At 41.0% G+C, this 14,705-nt stretch overlaps 1 protein-coding gene across 1 annotated transcript in view; it reads left to right on the top strand.

Moving 5' to 3' along the window:
• Window positions 1-2,309: 2,309 nt before the first annotated feature.
• The window catches only part of T265_02654 (hypothetical protein), a gene marked incomplete at both ends in the record, with an annotated part of 34,256 nt that continues 21,860 nt past the window's right edge, over window positions 2,310-14,705 (top strand). The window contains one exon of the mRNA XM_009166956.1: window positions 2,310-2,871. Within this exon, the coding sequence (XP_009165220.1) occupies window positions 2,383-2,871 (489 nt within the window). The remainder of the gene's footprint in view (window positions 2,872-14,705) is intronic.

Below are 14,705 nucleotides of genomic sequence, written 5' to 3'. Positions count from 1 at the left end.
TAAATTCTCTGTTTGGAGAATGACTTGGCCGCTGACAAAGATATTTTAGCAGAGGCAACAAACGTATCCTGGGATAATATTTTGCTTTAAACCCCTAATGTTGAATATTCGGTGGTTCTCCCATTTTCCCATAGTCCCACCAATCGAACGTACTCGCTTGACATTTTTCGAGAGTAACAAAGACAAAGGATACAAAGTATACTCTAGAGTCCCACCAAACGTACTCGCTTGACATTTTTCGAGAGTAACAAAGACAAAGGATACAAAGTATACTCTAGAGAATTCCACGGTGCATCGATCACACGACGAGAGTCAGGAAGGCTGACTGGTTATCGATCATTCGGAACAAGGGTGCAACAAACCAATCAAAATAGCCGCCCGGTCTGACAACCACTCATAATCAATTATTAGCTCCAGCTGACAGCGCCTTTTTTAACACAGCCCCAACTTGACTCAAAACACAAATTGTGATCTGCTGCCAAGCTCATCTTCTTAATGGCACCCTCAGAAGGTCACATCGATTTATGAAGAACGGTTTTCAACCAAATTGCCTTTGTAACTTAGTTCAAAGGACAAACTGACAATCTGGCATAGTCGGTCTCAGGGCTTTGAAAAGGTTTTACACAACCCGTTCTATCAACTCCTAAAATCATAGGTCGTGACGTGTCAACGCATTAACTCACGTTGTTGACTCGTTAATTAGACGGAAACTTATCCAAGCACTCTCAAAACGGTGAAAGAACGGAATATCTTCCAATAGGATCTTCAACAGGATGAAGATCACATAAAATATGCGTTGGCTTGCTTTGGAATGGGGTTTTGTCCTCCGCGATTTGAATGGCACCAAATCATCACAAAGCGGAAAAGAACAGCAAGAAGAAAGAAGAAAGGTAACCAGCATAAAGACTAAACCAATATCCTCCCTTCATTTTCTAGCGATGAACTGCCCGTCAACATTTTTAAGGACCAATTTTCGCAAGCAAGGAAGCAGTTCCGAATACAGTGTTTTAAAATCATGTTCCTATTAAATTCTGTTGAAAAAAATCAGTTTTCACTTTCATTTATTCAACTTTTGTCGTATCACCACAAGTGGACCAAGGAAAAGGCCTCGGTTCGCTCCTGGAAAATTTCGCTTCATTACTGTACGAACAGTGGTCCTGTGCACCATTTCGAAGTCTGTACTGTTTGTTTGACTGAGACTGGTGTAACTTCTCATTGGTTCATTCGTGGCTGGCGTCAGCCAGGCGGTTTGCATGCCGAGCTGCGATTGGTCATTCACGTCGTATGCTAAACCTTGCTCACTGGATAATCTTGGCCTAATTGAACCTCCAGCTGTAGTTTGTGAAATACCGCGATGATTGTTCGACATATCCGGAGCCGAATTCGCACAGTTGCCTGTTAACCGTGTTTATCTCTCACTTGCCTTGTCGCTGCTGGCTTCCCATCGTTTCCAACCCCGAAAACATGTTTTGCCTCGAGCTCTGATTGCTCATTGGAGGTTATTTTGAATTCCGATTGCACTGTTTTATTATAAGTGATCGAATCTTGAGGTGTGCTTCCACATCCTTTCATATATAAAATTAGTTGGGCCAAGGCTTTTATTTTGAGGGCTTGTTTGAGGCACCAGTCCTCCTACCGAATTTCACACGATTTGTTCTTTATTCAAATCACATAGTCTATACATCTATTTATGAGATGTTATGCGGAACAGAAGATTTCCTTCGTGTGATCAGCGTGGAAGTGTTCGGAAAACAATAAATCTGATCTCACGCGATCGGAATCACTGGTAGCTTCGATGTAGTTGTTGCGTCAGATGGTACGCAGATATTCCAGTTAAAAAGGGGAATCACCTTCGACAGGAGAACATTTGGGGAAATTACGCCTTTCTCCCTATCTTGTCCTGCTCCCCAGATTCTCACTTACAATTCGAAAATCACCTGTTCCATCACCGTGGCGCTCTGCCACAAGTACAGAAGCAGGCTGATACAGAGAAAATCAAACGGACACCGGTTGATGAATGTAAAATATGACCCAAAATGACCAAACATCGATGCTGAACGAAGCGGAACATATGGTCCGGAAGAACATAAGTGATTGGCCGGTTCACATCAACCCTCTGTCATGGTGTGTGGTGGTGATGCACATGTGCACATGCGAATATGTATGATTACACGCGTGTTGTAAGCATTCGTGTGGCAACGTATTCATTCATCCACTTCACTCACAGGTGTGCGCGAACAGTTGGTGCATTAGTGCCCTGCTCGTGGATAACACCTTGTCTAACAACGGTGTGCATTTCAAAAGCAAATGGAAGCCGGATCCGGCAACAAGGCCTGTATTCACATTCAGTCTTCTCCGCCGAATGATTTCGCCCCAAAATTCATGATTCCTGCAACTCAGAGCTCTTACCCATCAGATTCGGATTGCGCTACATTTCGCTCCATTTCACGATTAAGCCACAGTGACGATAAAAGTCACATTTCATCCAAACTTGAACACTGTTCTGCAGCTTTCATTCGACAGAGAGAACCGAGCAATAATGGCATCCGAGCGCATTCCAGAAGACACTTTTCATTCATTTATCCACTCTCTCATTTACTGATATTCGTGACTTTATTGTCCTCATACATTTTCGTTGGCAATGGGTCGCCCGCAGCAAAATACCTGGCCACTGTAGACAAACTGTTGCCACAAACGCAGCCAAATCTAACTGTAAACGATTTCATCCCCCAGTACATGTCTGAAGAGTACAAGAATGGACTAAGTTATTCCTACGAACCGCATCAGTTGGACTTTAACAAGCGGATTTATCGATCAGATGGCAGAAGAAAGCGACGACATAATAGGATATATCAGGATTCATATAGACAGGTAAGTTATCGATCGCCCTGAAGTAAACACTTAATAAACTAAAACTAATTCTGTCAAACGATAATTGACAGCCCGCCTATTATTGACTGATACTTCAGATTATTTCATAACTGCTTATCTAACATAAGCTCAACTCATCTCCATGAATGTCTAGCAAACATGACTTGTACAATACCGGGCACATCCTATGAAGTAGAATTATATACTGCCTAGTATTAATAATACAGAGAATTCTAGTACAACATTGGGTGAGCACATTCACGCGACAGCGGAGACCTATGAGGACGGCCTGAAATTTGTCCGACTCGGTTCTTCTTGGCTTCAACCAAATTAAAACCGAGTGAACTGGACTTAAGAACAGTTCGGATTATTCAATGAAAGTCAAAATCTGGAGCAAATTGACAGAAAAGAATGTTTCAATCAATTCCTGTGCAGTGTAAAAACAGCTGGGACTTCAAGAATACGTCTGACATATCTTATCCTTTAATACCTTGGAGAGGTAGTGAATTACTTGTGCATGCTTGTCAGCACGCCGACCGACTGTACCGGCAGTTCGGTCAAAGTCCGCAAGGCTTCGGAGTTGCCAGACCGCAAGTAGTTTAATAGCGTTTATTGGTTTTCTAAACAGCGGTTGATCTTACGTAGCACACACATGGTAAGAGAGCCCAGACGGTTGTGTGAAAGCTTCCAATTTTACGAAAACCGTTGGTCCACGGACAGGAAACTTGGGCTACAAATGTGTTGATGTTCCGGCAGAAAGTATGCACCCAAACGCAGCAAATGAAAGAACCAATCCACAAATGTAAACACGATTTGGCAACAAAAGGAAGAGGCTGTGGTCAGAGCTTACGTTTAAATAGTGATGATGGTGATGATGATTCTAATAATGAAATGAAATAACTTGTGGTGGCATTCAGATGCGACATACGAAACCCAGCGGTTCTACAGGAGAACCCAACATCATGACGTTTAAAGATGCAGGTACAGTGAAGTCAAAGTCTACCTTGGATGGCTTTTGTAGTTACTGGACCTATATGAAAGTGAATCGCTTGACATTAATGCCGGTACTTTTTGGACAAAGTGGTCCCCCTGCTGATGGAAATCACTTTCTGGTTTACACGGTAATTGAAAACCAGTGGGCATATCACTAACCTCTAATCTCTGAAACATCATTTATGTCTAAAAAGTTTACTTCTGAAACCATATTAAAGGTAGACAAGTTTTGAACAGTTTGAACACTGTTGTTCAGTCTCTATGGTGTTAGTATAACAATTTGGTTACTAAAACAATATGCCCACAAAAGCTTTGGTGAATAATACTTATTTCAATAACTTCCCTCCGCCCCCATGATTCTTCCAAATTCTGCCATTCACTGATCACTCATACAGGCTTCAAAATGGTATGCGCAGTTTAGTTCCGACGAGACAGTTCGGAATTGATAAAAAGTGGATATAGCATAGCTGAAAACAAAGGGGAGTGTTCTGTTTTTTTTTAAAAAAAAGAGGATTTTGGAAATCTGGAACTGATGGCTCTGATGAAAGCTGCTACATATTGCATTTGTTTCTTCTCATTCTAATAGCTGGATATTTCCCTCGGTAACGTTATTCTAAGGGTTTCTGTCACCCGCTTGAAATCAACTCGTTAGATCAATCAATCATTTGAACTAGTGGAATTATACAACTCCGATGGAATGAAGCTTTTTTGAAATTTTTAGCGAATAAGAATCTCACTTTCACTTCGAAAATCGAGAGTTGTGCCTCATCGCGAACAAAATGTGCGTACATTAAAAAGAGATGTCTTAAGAAGAGCACCGTTATAGATTTTAGTTTCTCTGTATAACTATCTGCATAAAACAAAACGTAAACGCTCTATGCCCATTTCCAACAACCCAACCTCCGGTTTGTTTGTCTGGTATGTCACAATGACAAAAGTTAGGTGATTGAATGCCGAACTTGCACAAAGCCACCGTACCAACGAGAAGCGTACAATTTTGGCCTGTTCCGACTACGTCTTCTTCGGTAGGGTGGCTGAAAATCATACCACACTTTGAGTCTACTCTGTAGGCCCTGCTGAGTTACTCGCCCCCATGAAACGTAAATTCAACTTGTTTTTCGAACTATACTATCAAATGAAGACATATATTCAGCTCATGTGAACCGATGGGTGTAGTTACGTTATGGAATTGTGTAATCAGCATATGGCATGTCCTGGGTCTGTGGTTCCATAAAATTTAAACATATTGAAGTACAACGTGTTTTGTATGCTTATAGATCGAGTTTAAAACCAATGGTACTCGTCTGCTCTCTAAAACACGTTCGTCGTCACCCACCGTGAGGAAGGTTCCCATTTGGAATTTCGGTCTCAGGTTTTGGTGTTCAACCTGATCAAAACTTAGCTGGATCTGAATTTTCTAGCTTTGAGCCATTCAGAACAAAGAGCTGGACAAAAAATAACCACTAATTCCATGCAAGTATAAGGATTCCGGGTGCTACAGAGGGGGTTCCGTTGTGTTTATAACATAATAATTTGATATCACGGCCTTGTGTGAAGCATATTACCCTCTCACCGAATGGATTTGAATCGCTAAAAATGTAGACTTTAAAAGCTCATAAAAATGAACTGATTTGAACCCTTGCATTTCTAAATCTATATTGTCTCTATTGGTAGAACATGAGTATAAGACAACTGACAAATTTAATGCTCCAATCTACAAGCCCGGTCTCAAGACTCAGAAAATCCTATTTCTGATACGGTGTCGTTTGGTTGAACCAGGTCTAACGCATCGGAATTGATACCAAGCATAAAATTATCTTAAAATATCAACCAAGTTGCCGACACACATTTCACATCACGAGCATTTTATGTTAATTCGCAGTCTTGGATTGTAAATGTGGCAAATTTAAGATTCTATAATGTGCTACCTAGAGGCGTTCACCATTGTTGGCAGATCGGATTGTACACAAAGCCCATCATCGTCACATAATTAGTTACAAAATTCCTCCAGCTAGTCTAGGGCCCACATGAACCGGAAACATGCAAAGCAGAAAAGGAATAAACTATGGCTAGGTGGTGTTCGGCTGTCTAGTGCAACCACTAACCTGGTGATGACGGTGCTTGTATTTGGACGTAATTTGCATATCTCGTCAGTCATATCGATTGCTACAAAAGAGAAATTTGTGAACAACCTGGTCTCATTGTATTGGACAAGAGTGACTGGGAGCCAGGGTGAGCGGGGCTATCGCACAAGTTTGAACCAAGTGAATACACACGTGGTTGCTACTACGTAGGTACAGTCCATAAATTCGGTTCGATTAATACCAACGAGGGTGGTAAACCCAAAAACACTCAAATGTCGTAGTTACCATTGCGGCTTTTCGATGAAGATGATGAAACTCTTCGCTGAATCGAGACCACGAAGTTCGTCGTGGCAAAGTGAGAACGAATAATTCCAAGACCAAGTGTCAATAAAATATTTTGAGACAGTAGGGGCTAAATCAAACTGTCGAAACGAAATGTAGGTAGAAAAAGGCAAAAATTTTGCGTTTCATCCAGAATAATCAACCTTCGAATCGTTAACACTGTGAAAAAACTCAACAGATTTCCCCGGCCCAGTGTAAGCCAAATGTGAATGAATTAGGGATCCGCCGAACAAGGCACATCTATAAAAGTACAAAAAATGTAAAACACAAACCTTTTTGGTGCAATCACCAAATCAGAGTAAACTTACGAGTGCATTTCACAATGCTGGTTAAATTTGTGGCTTTGCTCAGTTGATGAAACCAAAGGTGTGTCCACGCACACACTTTCGTTGGTTAAGTGTAGCAAACCATTCTCGTGACTTCGCGAGACTAATTGTTAAAGAACCTGGTTAAAACCCCTCAGTACTGCATATGGGTATGGCTAGTTTATACATTCAGCTAGTTCATGCGAATCCACATTCTGCCGGCGTGCAAAGATAAGGCCTCTGTGAGCCATCGAACCCATATTGTAGAAAGTTCGTACAATTAGAAACAGACCATTGGCTTCATCTGTGAACAAAATCTGCTCGGTATTGATTTGTAGGATCATCAGATGAATCCTCTTGACGTGATTCATTGAAAGTCTTAGAGTTAGGGGACTGATCCACCCATATCTGTTTTCAGTTGTCTCAAGAGTTGTGAATTAACCGACAGCAAAACGTATTGCTAGTCTGTTCTAACGACTTACTTTTTTGCTGTAAATTAGGGTCGATTTGAAAGACCATCCTTAACAAAAATTTTATTCCGTGACGATTCTTATTATAAATCGTTCACATATGCCAAGTGTCGGAACTACCGCAAAACGGGAATAAATATGCTAATTCTCAGTTAAAAACGAAGGTCAGGAAAAGACAGATCTGAAACTGATCGCGCTGGACACCCTCGCCAGAATACTGTCTTTCGTCCGTCAGGCAATTGGAATGGGCCATCGCATCTCGCGAAATGAAATGCATTGATCACGGGGCTCTAAATTCTATAAGCAACTGAATAGTAATTGGTCATCACACGACAAGGCTTTAATTCGTCTATGATCGTCATTTGCTGTTCAGATTTTGGCGGTTCTCAAGAGTATTGATGTAAAGCAATCACACTTTTATTATCACAGGTGAGATATACCATTCACAGGGGCAGGAAGTTGTATCCGTCATGAAGTGCGACCAATTATTCTGTGCAATCAATCAAAATTCATATGGGTACCTTGCCCTAGAATTACGATCAGTCAACTTTCATTCATTTGGTTTATCAAATGTCTCTTCCTTTTTACTTCCCGTCACTTCAATACGTTTGACCAAAAAGTTTATCTTTCCCTGTCAATGAAATTGATCTTTCTCCAAAATGGAGCGATTTTTAAGAACCACATATGAAAGTACCTCCTAAAAAGACCATTACTAATGAGTCGGCTGTGATGAAAAAACATGCACGCATCTTAGGAGGACGACATGTTTAAATCACAGGCAATATGAGCCCCTTGTTGATAATGTAATGAGTTTCTGGCTTTCAAACAAGGGAGCTTCATGTGATAGTGAGATTAGTGGATTCTTCCGGTGACTGACCTGTAATTGGTATTAATTATTACGTTCTTATTCCCAAATGGGAGATTCTGCAGTAGGAGGTTCGCAATCTTAAATTTTGAGCGAAGTATTTGTAGCCTGTCGGCCGCTGATTCACCTCCAACCTTTTTAAACATCGAACCAAATTTCCATACGAATTGCAGAGACACACCGGTCTTAAGGATGACAACAAACTTTGTATTCCTCTTTTTTGTAAAACTGTAAGAAAGTCTTGGGATATCCTTTTATTAGGAGCCGATGTTTTCAAAAATTTCGATACAAAATGTAAATTAGCTTCACTTCTAAAATTCTTCGTTAGATTTATCTACCAATTTTGCACACGATATCTGGCGCGAAATTCTAGAACTAGGTATACAGGCAAGTCAGCGCTAACTTACGTTACCTGGTTCAAGGGCCTAGTTAGAGCTTTGGATTAAATTGTGAAAATGCAGTTGAAGGACGCAGACTGAGAACTCATGGAGTGCCTCAGAACCGGGTCTCGTATTCTCGGTCGATAAGTCGTGCACCTGTTGAATCAGTAAATATTTGTTGGATACATTGGACTGAACATTTGTTTTCAAGTGGAGATAATATTATTAGGGACTAAAATGAGTAAATGATTCTCTTATTTGTGGCGTTCCTCGACAAATATGCCGCAAATAATCCGTTTGAGGTTTCATTTGACCTGGTAGGCAAGATATCGAATTCCTCCTCAACAAGGCTCAAAATGAGAGGCTGGTCAAAACTCCTAGGGAAAGATGTTTATCCAATGAGTTCTAAAAGCCTGGAAAATTTTTATCGGNAGATGTTTATCAATGAGTTCTAAAAGCCTGGAAAATTTTTATCGGTCTTACTTGTCGTACCGTTTCAGCGATTATTTTGAAGTAGTACTTTTTGGAGTAGTTACTTGCTGGAGGCTAGCTACCGATCATACACAGCGTCGCTAATTTTGATAGTTCCTAAGAAAATCCTATCAAAAAGATACTGAAGGGTATTTACCTGGGTAGACGTTTTGCAACAGTTTCTACGATGAAACCTTGAATAATTGTTTTCCCATAGTAAGTAACTTAAAAGGGGATGAAACATTCGCGCTGTGAGCAAGATCATTGTACCATAAACTTGTTTACTGTGACACATTCAACATTTTCCCATATTTTGCTCTGTTCCAGGGATAAGACAATAGCAAAAGACGGCTGTTTACATCACTGTCAACTAATGCAGTACTTTCTCCACAGAGAAAAGTTGTCTACGGTTAGTACCAGGCAGGATGTTAAAGGATCCGTGTACACCTGTTTTTTGCGATTCCGAGATGTCCAGAAAGATCTCGCTAATCGAACAGCATATCGTCTAATCAAAAGCTAGTCCATGTATGAGAGTGCAGGATGTGATCGACTCGTTTCATTGTTTGGAGTCCAATAGATATATATTCCTTATCCGATGATCATCCGGGTTTCAGTCGCAATTACAAATGAGAAAAAATTAAAGGGGACTTAATTTCGCGATCCGGCGACAAAAACCCTGGCTGCAGTTTAGCGTGAGACATGATATCTGCTGCTATCAGGAATGAGTTGAAGTGTTACAACCAAAGTGAATACGAGACTGTTGTAATTGAAAATCACTTCAGGAGAGAAAGGGTATATATATATGTATAAAAAAATTGCTGAACGCTTTTGTTGACGCTTCGGGTGCGTTTGTTGATTTTTTGTTTCATGTCTGAGTTACATGTATATATGGACCTACATAAGATCATGCTATACATCACCGTATCAAAATGAGCTAGCCAACTTTCCCTAAGTTGCATTCAACTGAGTTGTCACAAACAAATGCCTTTTTGCTAGACACGAATCGCCGAATAACGATAAAATGGTGTTTTACCGGCACAATACACAGTGATTTCTCATAGGTCACAAAGACAACCAACGTGGAACGGTCCTAGAGTTATTGTTCGGGGTTCGACTCTGTTGACAGATTGCTTTTATCTTAGGTTAGTTTGCTTGGATTACTACGGATACAGAAACACTTCATATTAGTGCAGTAAACCACTGAGGCAAGGCCTGATCACCTGGCAAAGTCCACGACCCCAGAGTGACTAATATGGAATGGGGTACTGCTCAGGATGAGAAAGCCATCAGCTGCACCGAAAACATGACAGGAACTGCAGATTTTACGTTTGCTTGGCTTTTTACTCCGCTCGCTAAAATACAACTTACTCGTGAACTGACTCCTTAAATATCGAACTTTTTGACTGGGCTTTCGTAAACTGAAGTCTTCTATTACTTTACTTAACACAGATGAACAAATTCCCCCAAAATATACATACATCCCCGAGCGAGACAACGAGATTTCGATTTAGTATGTTCTCTGCGTAGAATGAATCCAGAGGGAAGATAAGATGCTTAACCAGCACTGACGAGCAAACCAGCAATTGAACGTGAAGCGACAGGTAACCTGGTGTTATCACCTGTAGCAAACCTAGATTAATCTAACGGAAATAGATGTTTGTTCCAAGGCTGTTTTCAAGGCTGTTGGTACTTCCTTGACCTTGCACTGCGAGCTTCATCCTTCTTCTATCTCATCAGGTAGGCATGGTTTCTAAGTTGAAATTTCTCTTCAGGAACCTCGTAAGTCCAGTTAGCTCGTCAAAAGTTCTTTGATTTTTTAATGTCACTTCAAGTGAAACATGAAGTGACCTGAAGGACGCTACGAACCCAAAACCTAGCTGATATCTGCTGATATCTGATATCTGATATCTGCTATCATCATGTTATTTCACAAATGTTTGTATGAAGACAAATTTCTTTCCGTTATGAAATTTAGCAATCTTTTCTCCAACCAGCACAACGTTTATTGAATGCAAATTAATTGAAACCCATTCTGAAGGATCAGAACACTAGTAACTCAGTCATCACTGAGCTACTTGTGTTCTGATCTTATAGAACGATTCATTTTTCCTAATTATCTTGAGGAAATATAAGCATTGTGTCAGCTGCATTAGTGAGCTCGCCATCTATAGTTGTACGACGGATCACATCTTAAAGGTTCATATTTCTGCGTCAAAATATTCCATCCTTCCTCTCAAATTTTTTGGCTTTCCAGGGAATTTCTTCACGGGATGTAACATTTTCCGTAGTGCTGCCTTTTACTGAAACGACGTTTCCAACGTCCCAGCCCCTATGGTATGAGAAATTCACATGACTATTCATTTTGCACTGGACGAGTGAAGAGTGGGATTGACATGTGGTCGCCTCGGTCACAAATCAACTGAAAGGGTACAAAATTTGTTAGCTGAATTTTATAACTAGCCGGCAATGCTAGTTTGAATTACCTGAAAAAAACTGCCAAGATATTGTTTCATTTTATATGGAATTCTGGAATGACCGTTTTATTGTACTAACCGATTGGAGCTGAAATGGTGGAACCCCGAGCCACCAAAGTTTTTTATGTCCTCTCGACGTGTGATTTTTGTGTGGTTGAACATGGGCCAAAAATTGTGGCAGGCGGTGCTGCTACCTATTGGTTAAGAGCATTCCTGCTCTGTGTAGAAGTGAGTGCGAATAACTTTAGCGTCCCAGCGTTTCTGGACGTAGCTTTAGCAGGCCGCGCTTGTGAGACTGTCCAGTCATCGAGCATTCATAGTGATGCCGTCGTTCTTGATCTTTGCCTTCGTAAGAGAAATTACCGTCCATTGACTGTGAAACAGTTACCAAAGCAAATGCACTGGCACTGCTTACACACTTCTATTGCGGCCTAACTGTGAGCGTTTTCTGGTTGTGAGAGTCCGAATCTCGTGGATGAGGCTCTGAAGCTCCACCGTCATTTCTTGACCTGACTGAAAACTGTGAATTAGCCAAAATGTTTGGTTTTTCTTCATGACCTTTGTATGTGTGTTCCCATTTCACACATCGACCAGTTTGATAAATCCAAGCAGGAGGTCCGCGCTCAAGTAAATATGCGAACATGAGCTTGGAACGTTTACCAAGCTATCCACCCATAAATATAACAGCTAAGCAAATATTGCTATCTAGGAGATGAGTAAACCATTCCAAACTGAGCAGCATTTGATTTCGTAGCTTATTAGCTGTCTCGGTTGGTCTGATATACAGACACAATATAGGAATATGTTGTGTTGCTTTTTTATCTGAATGGAAACACTTCGAGCTATCTTCTGAAGGAGGACTTCTGGTTACTTCTAACGAGCTGAATTCATGTGGTGAACATCAACATGGCCGTGGGCCCAGCCCGGAGACATATAAAAAGGATTGCTGCCAAAAGAATTTATCTTTGTTATCAATGTGCGTTCCCACGGAATTGTAGGTGAACACTTAACCGCCTTCACAAGTGAACATAGCCCTAATTGAAAATTTTGAGCCGGAAATCCGCTAGCTTCAGCACGGTAGTAAAATTTCGTATATACGCGGTTATCACAAATGAACACAAAACGTAGTCTAGTTTTTGTGGCGTACATGAATTTCGTGGTCACTACAACGTATAACCCACAGTTCGAAGCCTGATGGTGTTTAACCAGCCTAGTTACCGATTTCATTTCTCAATGTTTTTCGGCATTCTTCATCTTTTCCATTAGATTTGTGCAGGATCACAAATCCTATCGTGGTATTTTGGAATTAAATTTTGTGTGGATCGCAAATAACAAAGATAGCCATAGGGGAATTTATAGCAATGGGTCTCCCTTTCCTTCAACGTGGCTTGTACTAAAATCGATACTTTCCATGTGGTGTCTCCGTTTATTGCCAAAATGCGCGGTGGTCAACAGTGGTGGCGATTAGTCATTTTAGGGTGATAAACCTTGCCGATGTTCTCACGGTGATGGCTGGAAAACCCTGTCGTAGTTTTATCATTTAGAATAAGCGAAATGTGTGGAATATGTTTGACTATTTACACCGTGATGTCTGGTGAAGGTGCGCGATTTATGTCAATGAACCACTGACGAAGTTATAAAGATATCAAGAAGTGAAAAGCTTCATGCAACATTGCCAAAAAGTCCCCTAAAAATTTTCATCAGACTTCTAAATATCTTTTGTGGTGATTTCGTCCCGGTAGTGAAGCCAGTCTATGCTGAAAGGCCGAAAAGCACTGTTTAGCTGTTTCATCCCTGTTGGGAATCATCAGCAGTGAGCATCTCACGAAACTCCGAAGAGTCTCGTATTAGCAACCTCCTGGCTAGAAGTTTGAACACCTAACTATTCGGCCACAAGTTTCGTGAGATGCACAATGCTGGTGAGTCCCAATAAGGATGAAACATCCGTACGGTGCATTCCTGTTTTTCGGCATAGGTTGGCTTCATTTACAGGAGGGAATCTCCACAAAAAACCTACATCTCATCACACCACCAACAAACTTCTAAATAGTTTGCGATCTGAATAGCCTTTAATGTGATATAACAAATCTCCTGATTACTGGAACTTGAGGTGGTGTACCCTAGCAAGTTCATTCGAAGGATAACGTAAGCGAGAAGTTCAGATGGAATTCACTTGACACTCGCTCATACGTGTATTCCACGAGTTTAATGCTTCTGGCATCCCCACATACTTCCTAGCGTCCTGTACGTATTGAAAATTTACTAATCTGTGCCGTGAAAAAAACATACAGGGTCTAACTTAATTTATTGTAGAAATGTATAAAGCCTTTATAAACTTGTGAAGCTTCTTTTTGTGAAAGCTTTTGTTCAACTTGTAACTTGGATGTATTGGATTAAGGTCACCTGACTCCACTATATACACTCACCATTTGATAGGCTGATTTCTTGAGTTCACTTGTATACAGTGCTGGATAGTTGCACTTAAAGGAGTGTGTGCGAATGCATACGCGCTGAATGTTTCTAATAAAAATGGTTTCTGGTAAGCGTACAAAAGTTTGTGGTAAATTAACCACTGCACTGATATTCTTCATCATTGTCCCATTTAATGCCAAAGAGGGGTCAAGTGATATCCTGCCGTTCAGGAACTAAATTGAGTACTTTTGCTACTGATTCCGTTAAAATGTGGAGGCTGGACACAAATGCGAGCCAACGGGACTAGCGGTCGAGCGATCTCCTCACATCGGTCATGCCAACATCCTTTTCCAGTTGATCCAACGTTATTAGAAATAAGCATAATCAAGTGCGGTAATGGGTAAATACACACATTGGTGTGAAAATGACATCGAGTCTTTTAATTGCACTAGGCGTCATGAACAGACAGGATGGTTGCAGCTTATATGTAGGGTTTGTTAGTTATCCAATTTTCCACCACCCACACAGCACTACCACAATTTAGAGCGGGAGGAAGCTTTCCCCTAATAACAACCGATCAACCGGAAGTGAATTTAGGCATGACTGCGGTGAGAAAACTACTCAATTACTGGTCCTGTTTTTTACCTGTCTCCAAACTCCACGGAATCAAGAGCCAAAGGACTCATTTCAATTTCTGAACTGTAGTACTTCACTCGATCTGTCTGGCATTTAGGGTTTAGCATACGAATGTTTTGGCTACCCGGCCCCACGTACGCTGGCTAGCGCTGTAGGGCTAGGAAAACAAAGTGAACAAAACTACAGATTCTTGTTCCTCACCTAGTGTCCACAATGTGTTCACTGGTACCACCTTTCTTCCAAATCGTTTCAGCACACGTTTTCTCCGATCAATCGTCGATCTGTCAGCTAGCAATATTGAACTATCATGTTTACTCATATTTGCATTCTGTTCCTCTCCAAATGAACAAGGCATGTGATCCACGTCCACCCAAACTACTCACATCCCCCAATCAGTCAGCG

Source organism: Opisthorchis viverrini (assembly GCF_000715545.1).
Source record: "Opisthorchis viverrini unplaced genomic scaffold opera_v5_34, whole genome shotgun sequence".
Lineage (NCBI taxonomy): Eukaryota > Metazoa > Platyhelminthes > Trematoda > Opisthorchiida > Opisthorchiidae > Opisthorchis > Opisthorchis viverrini.
Note: the sequence above shows the minus strand (reverse complement) of the source record. Positions and strands in the feature narration are given on the sequence as shown.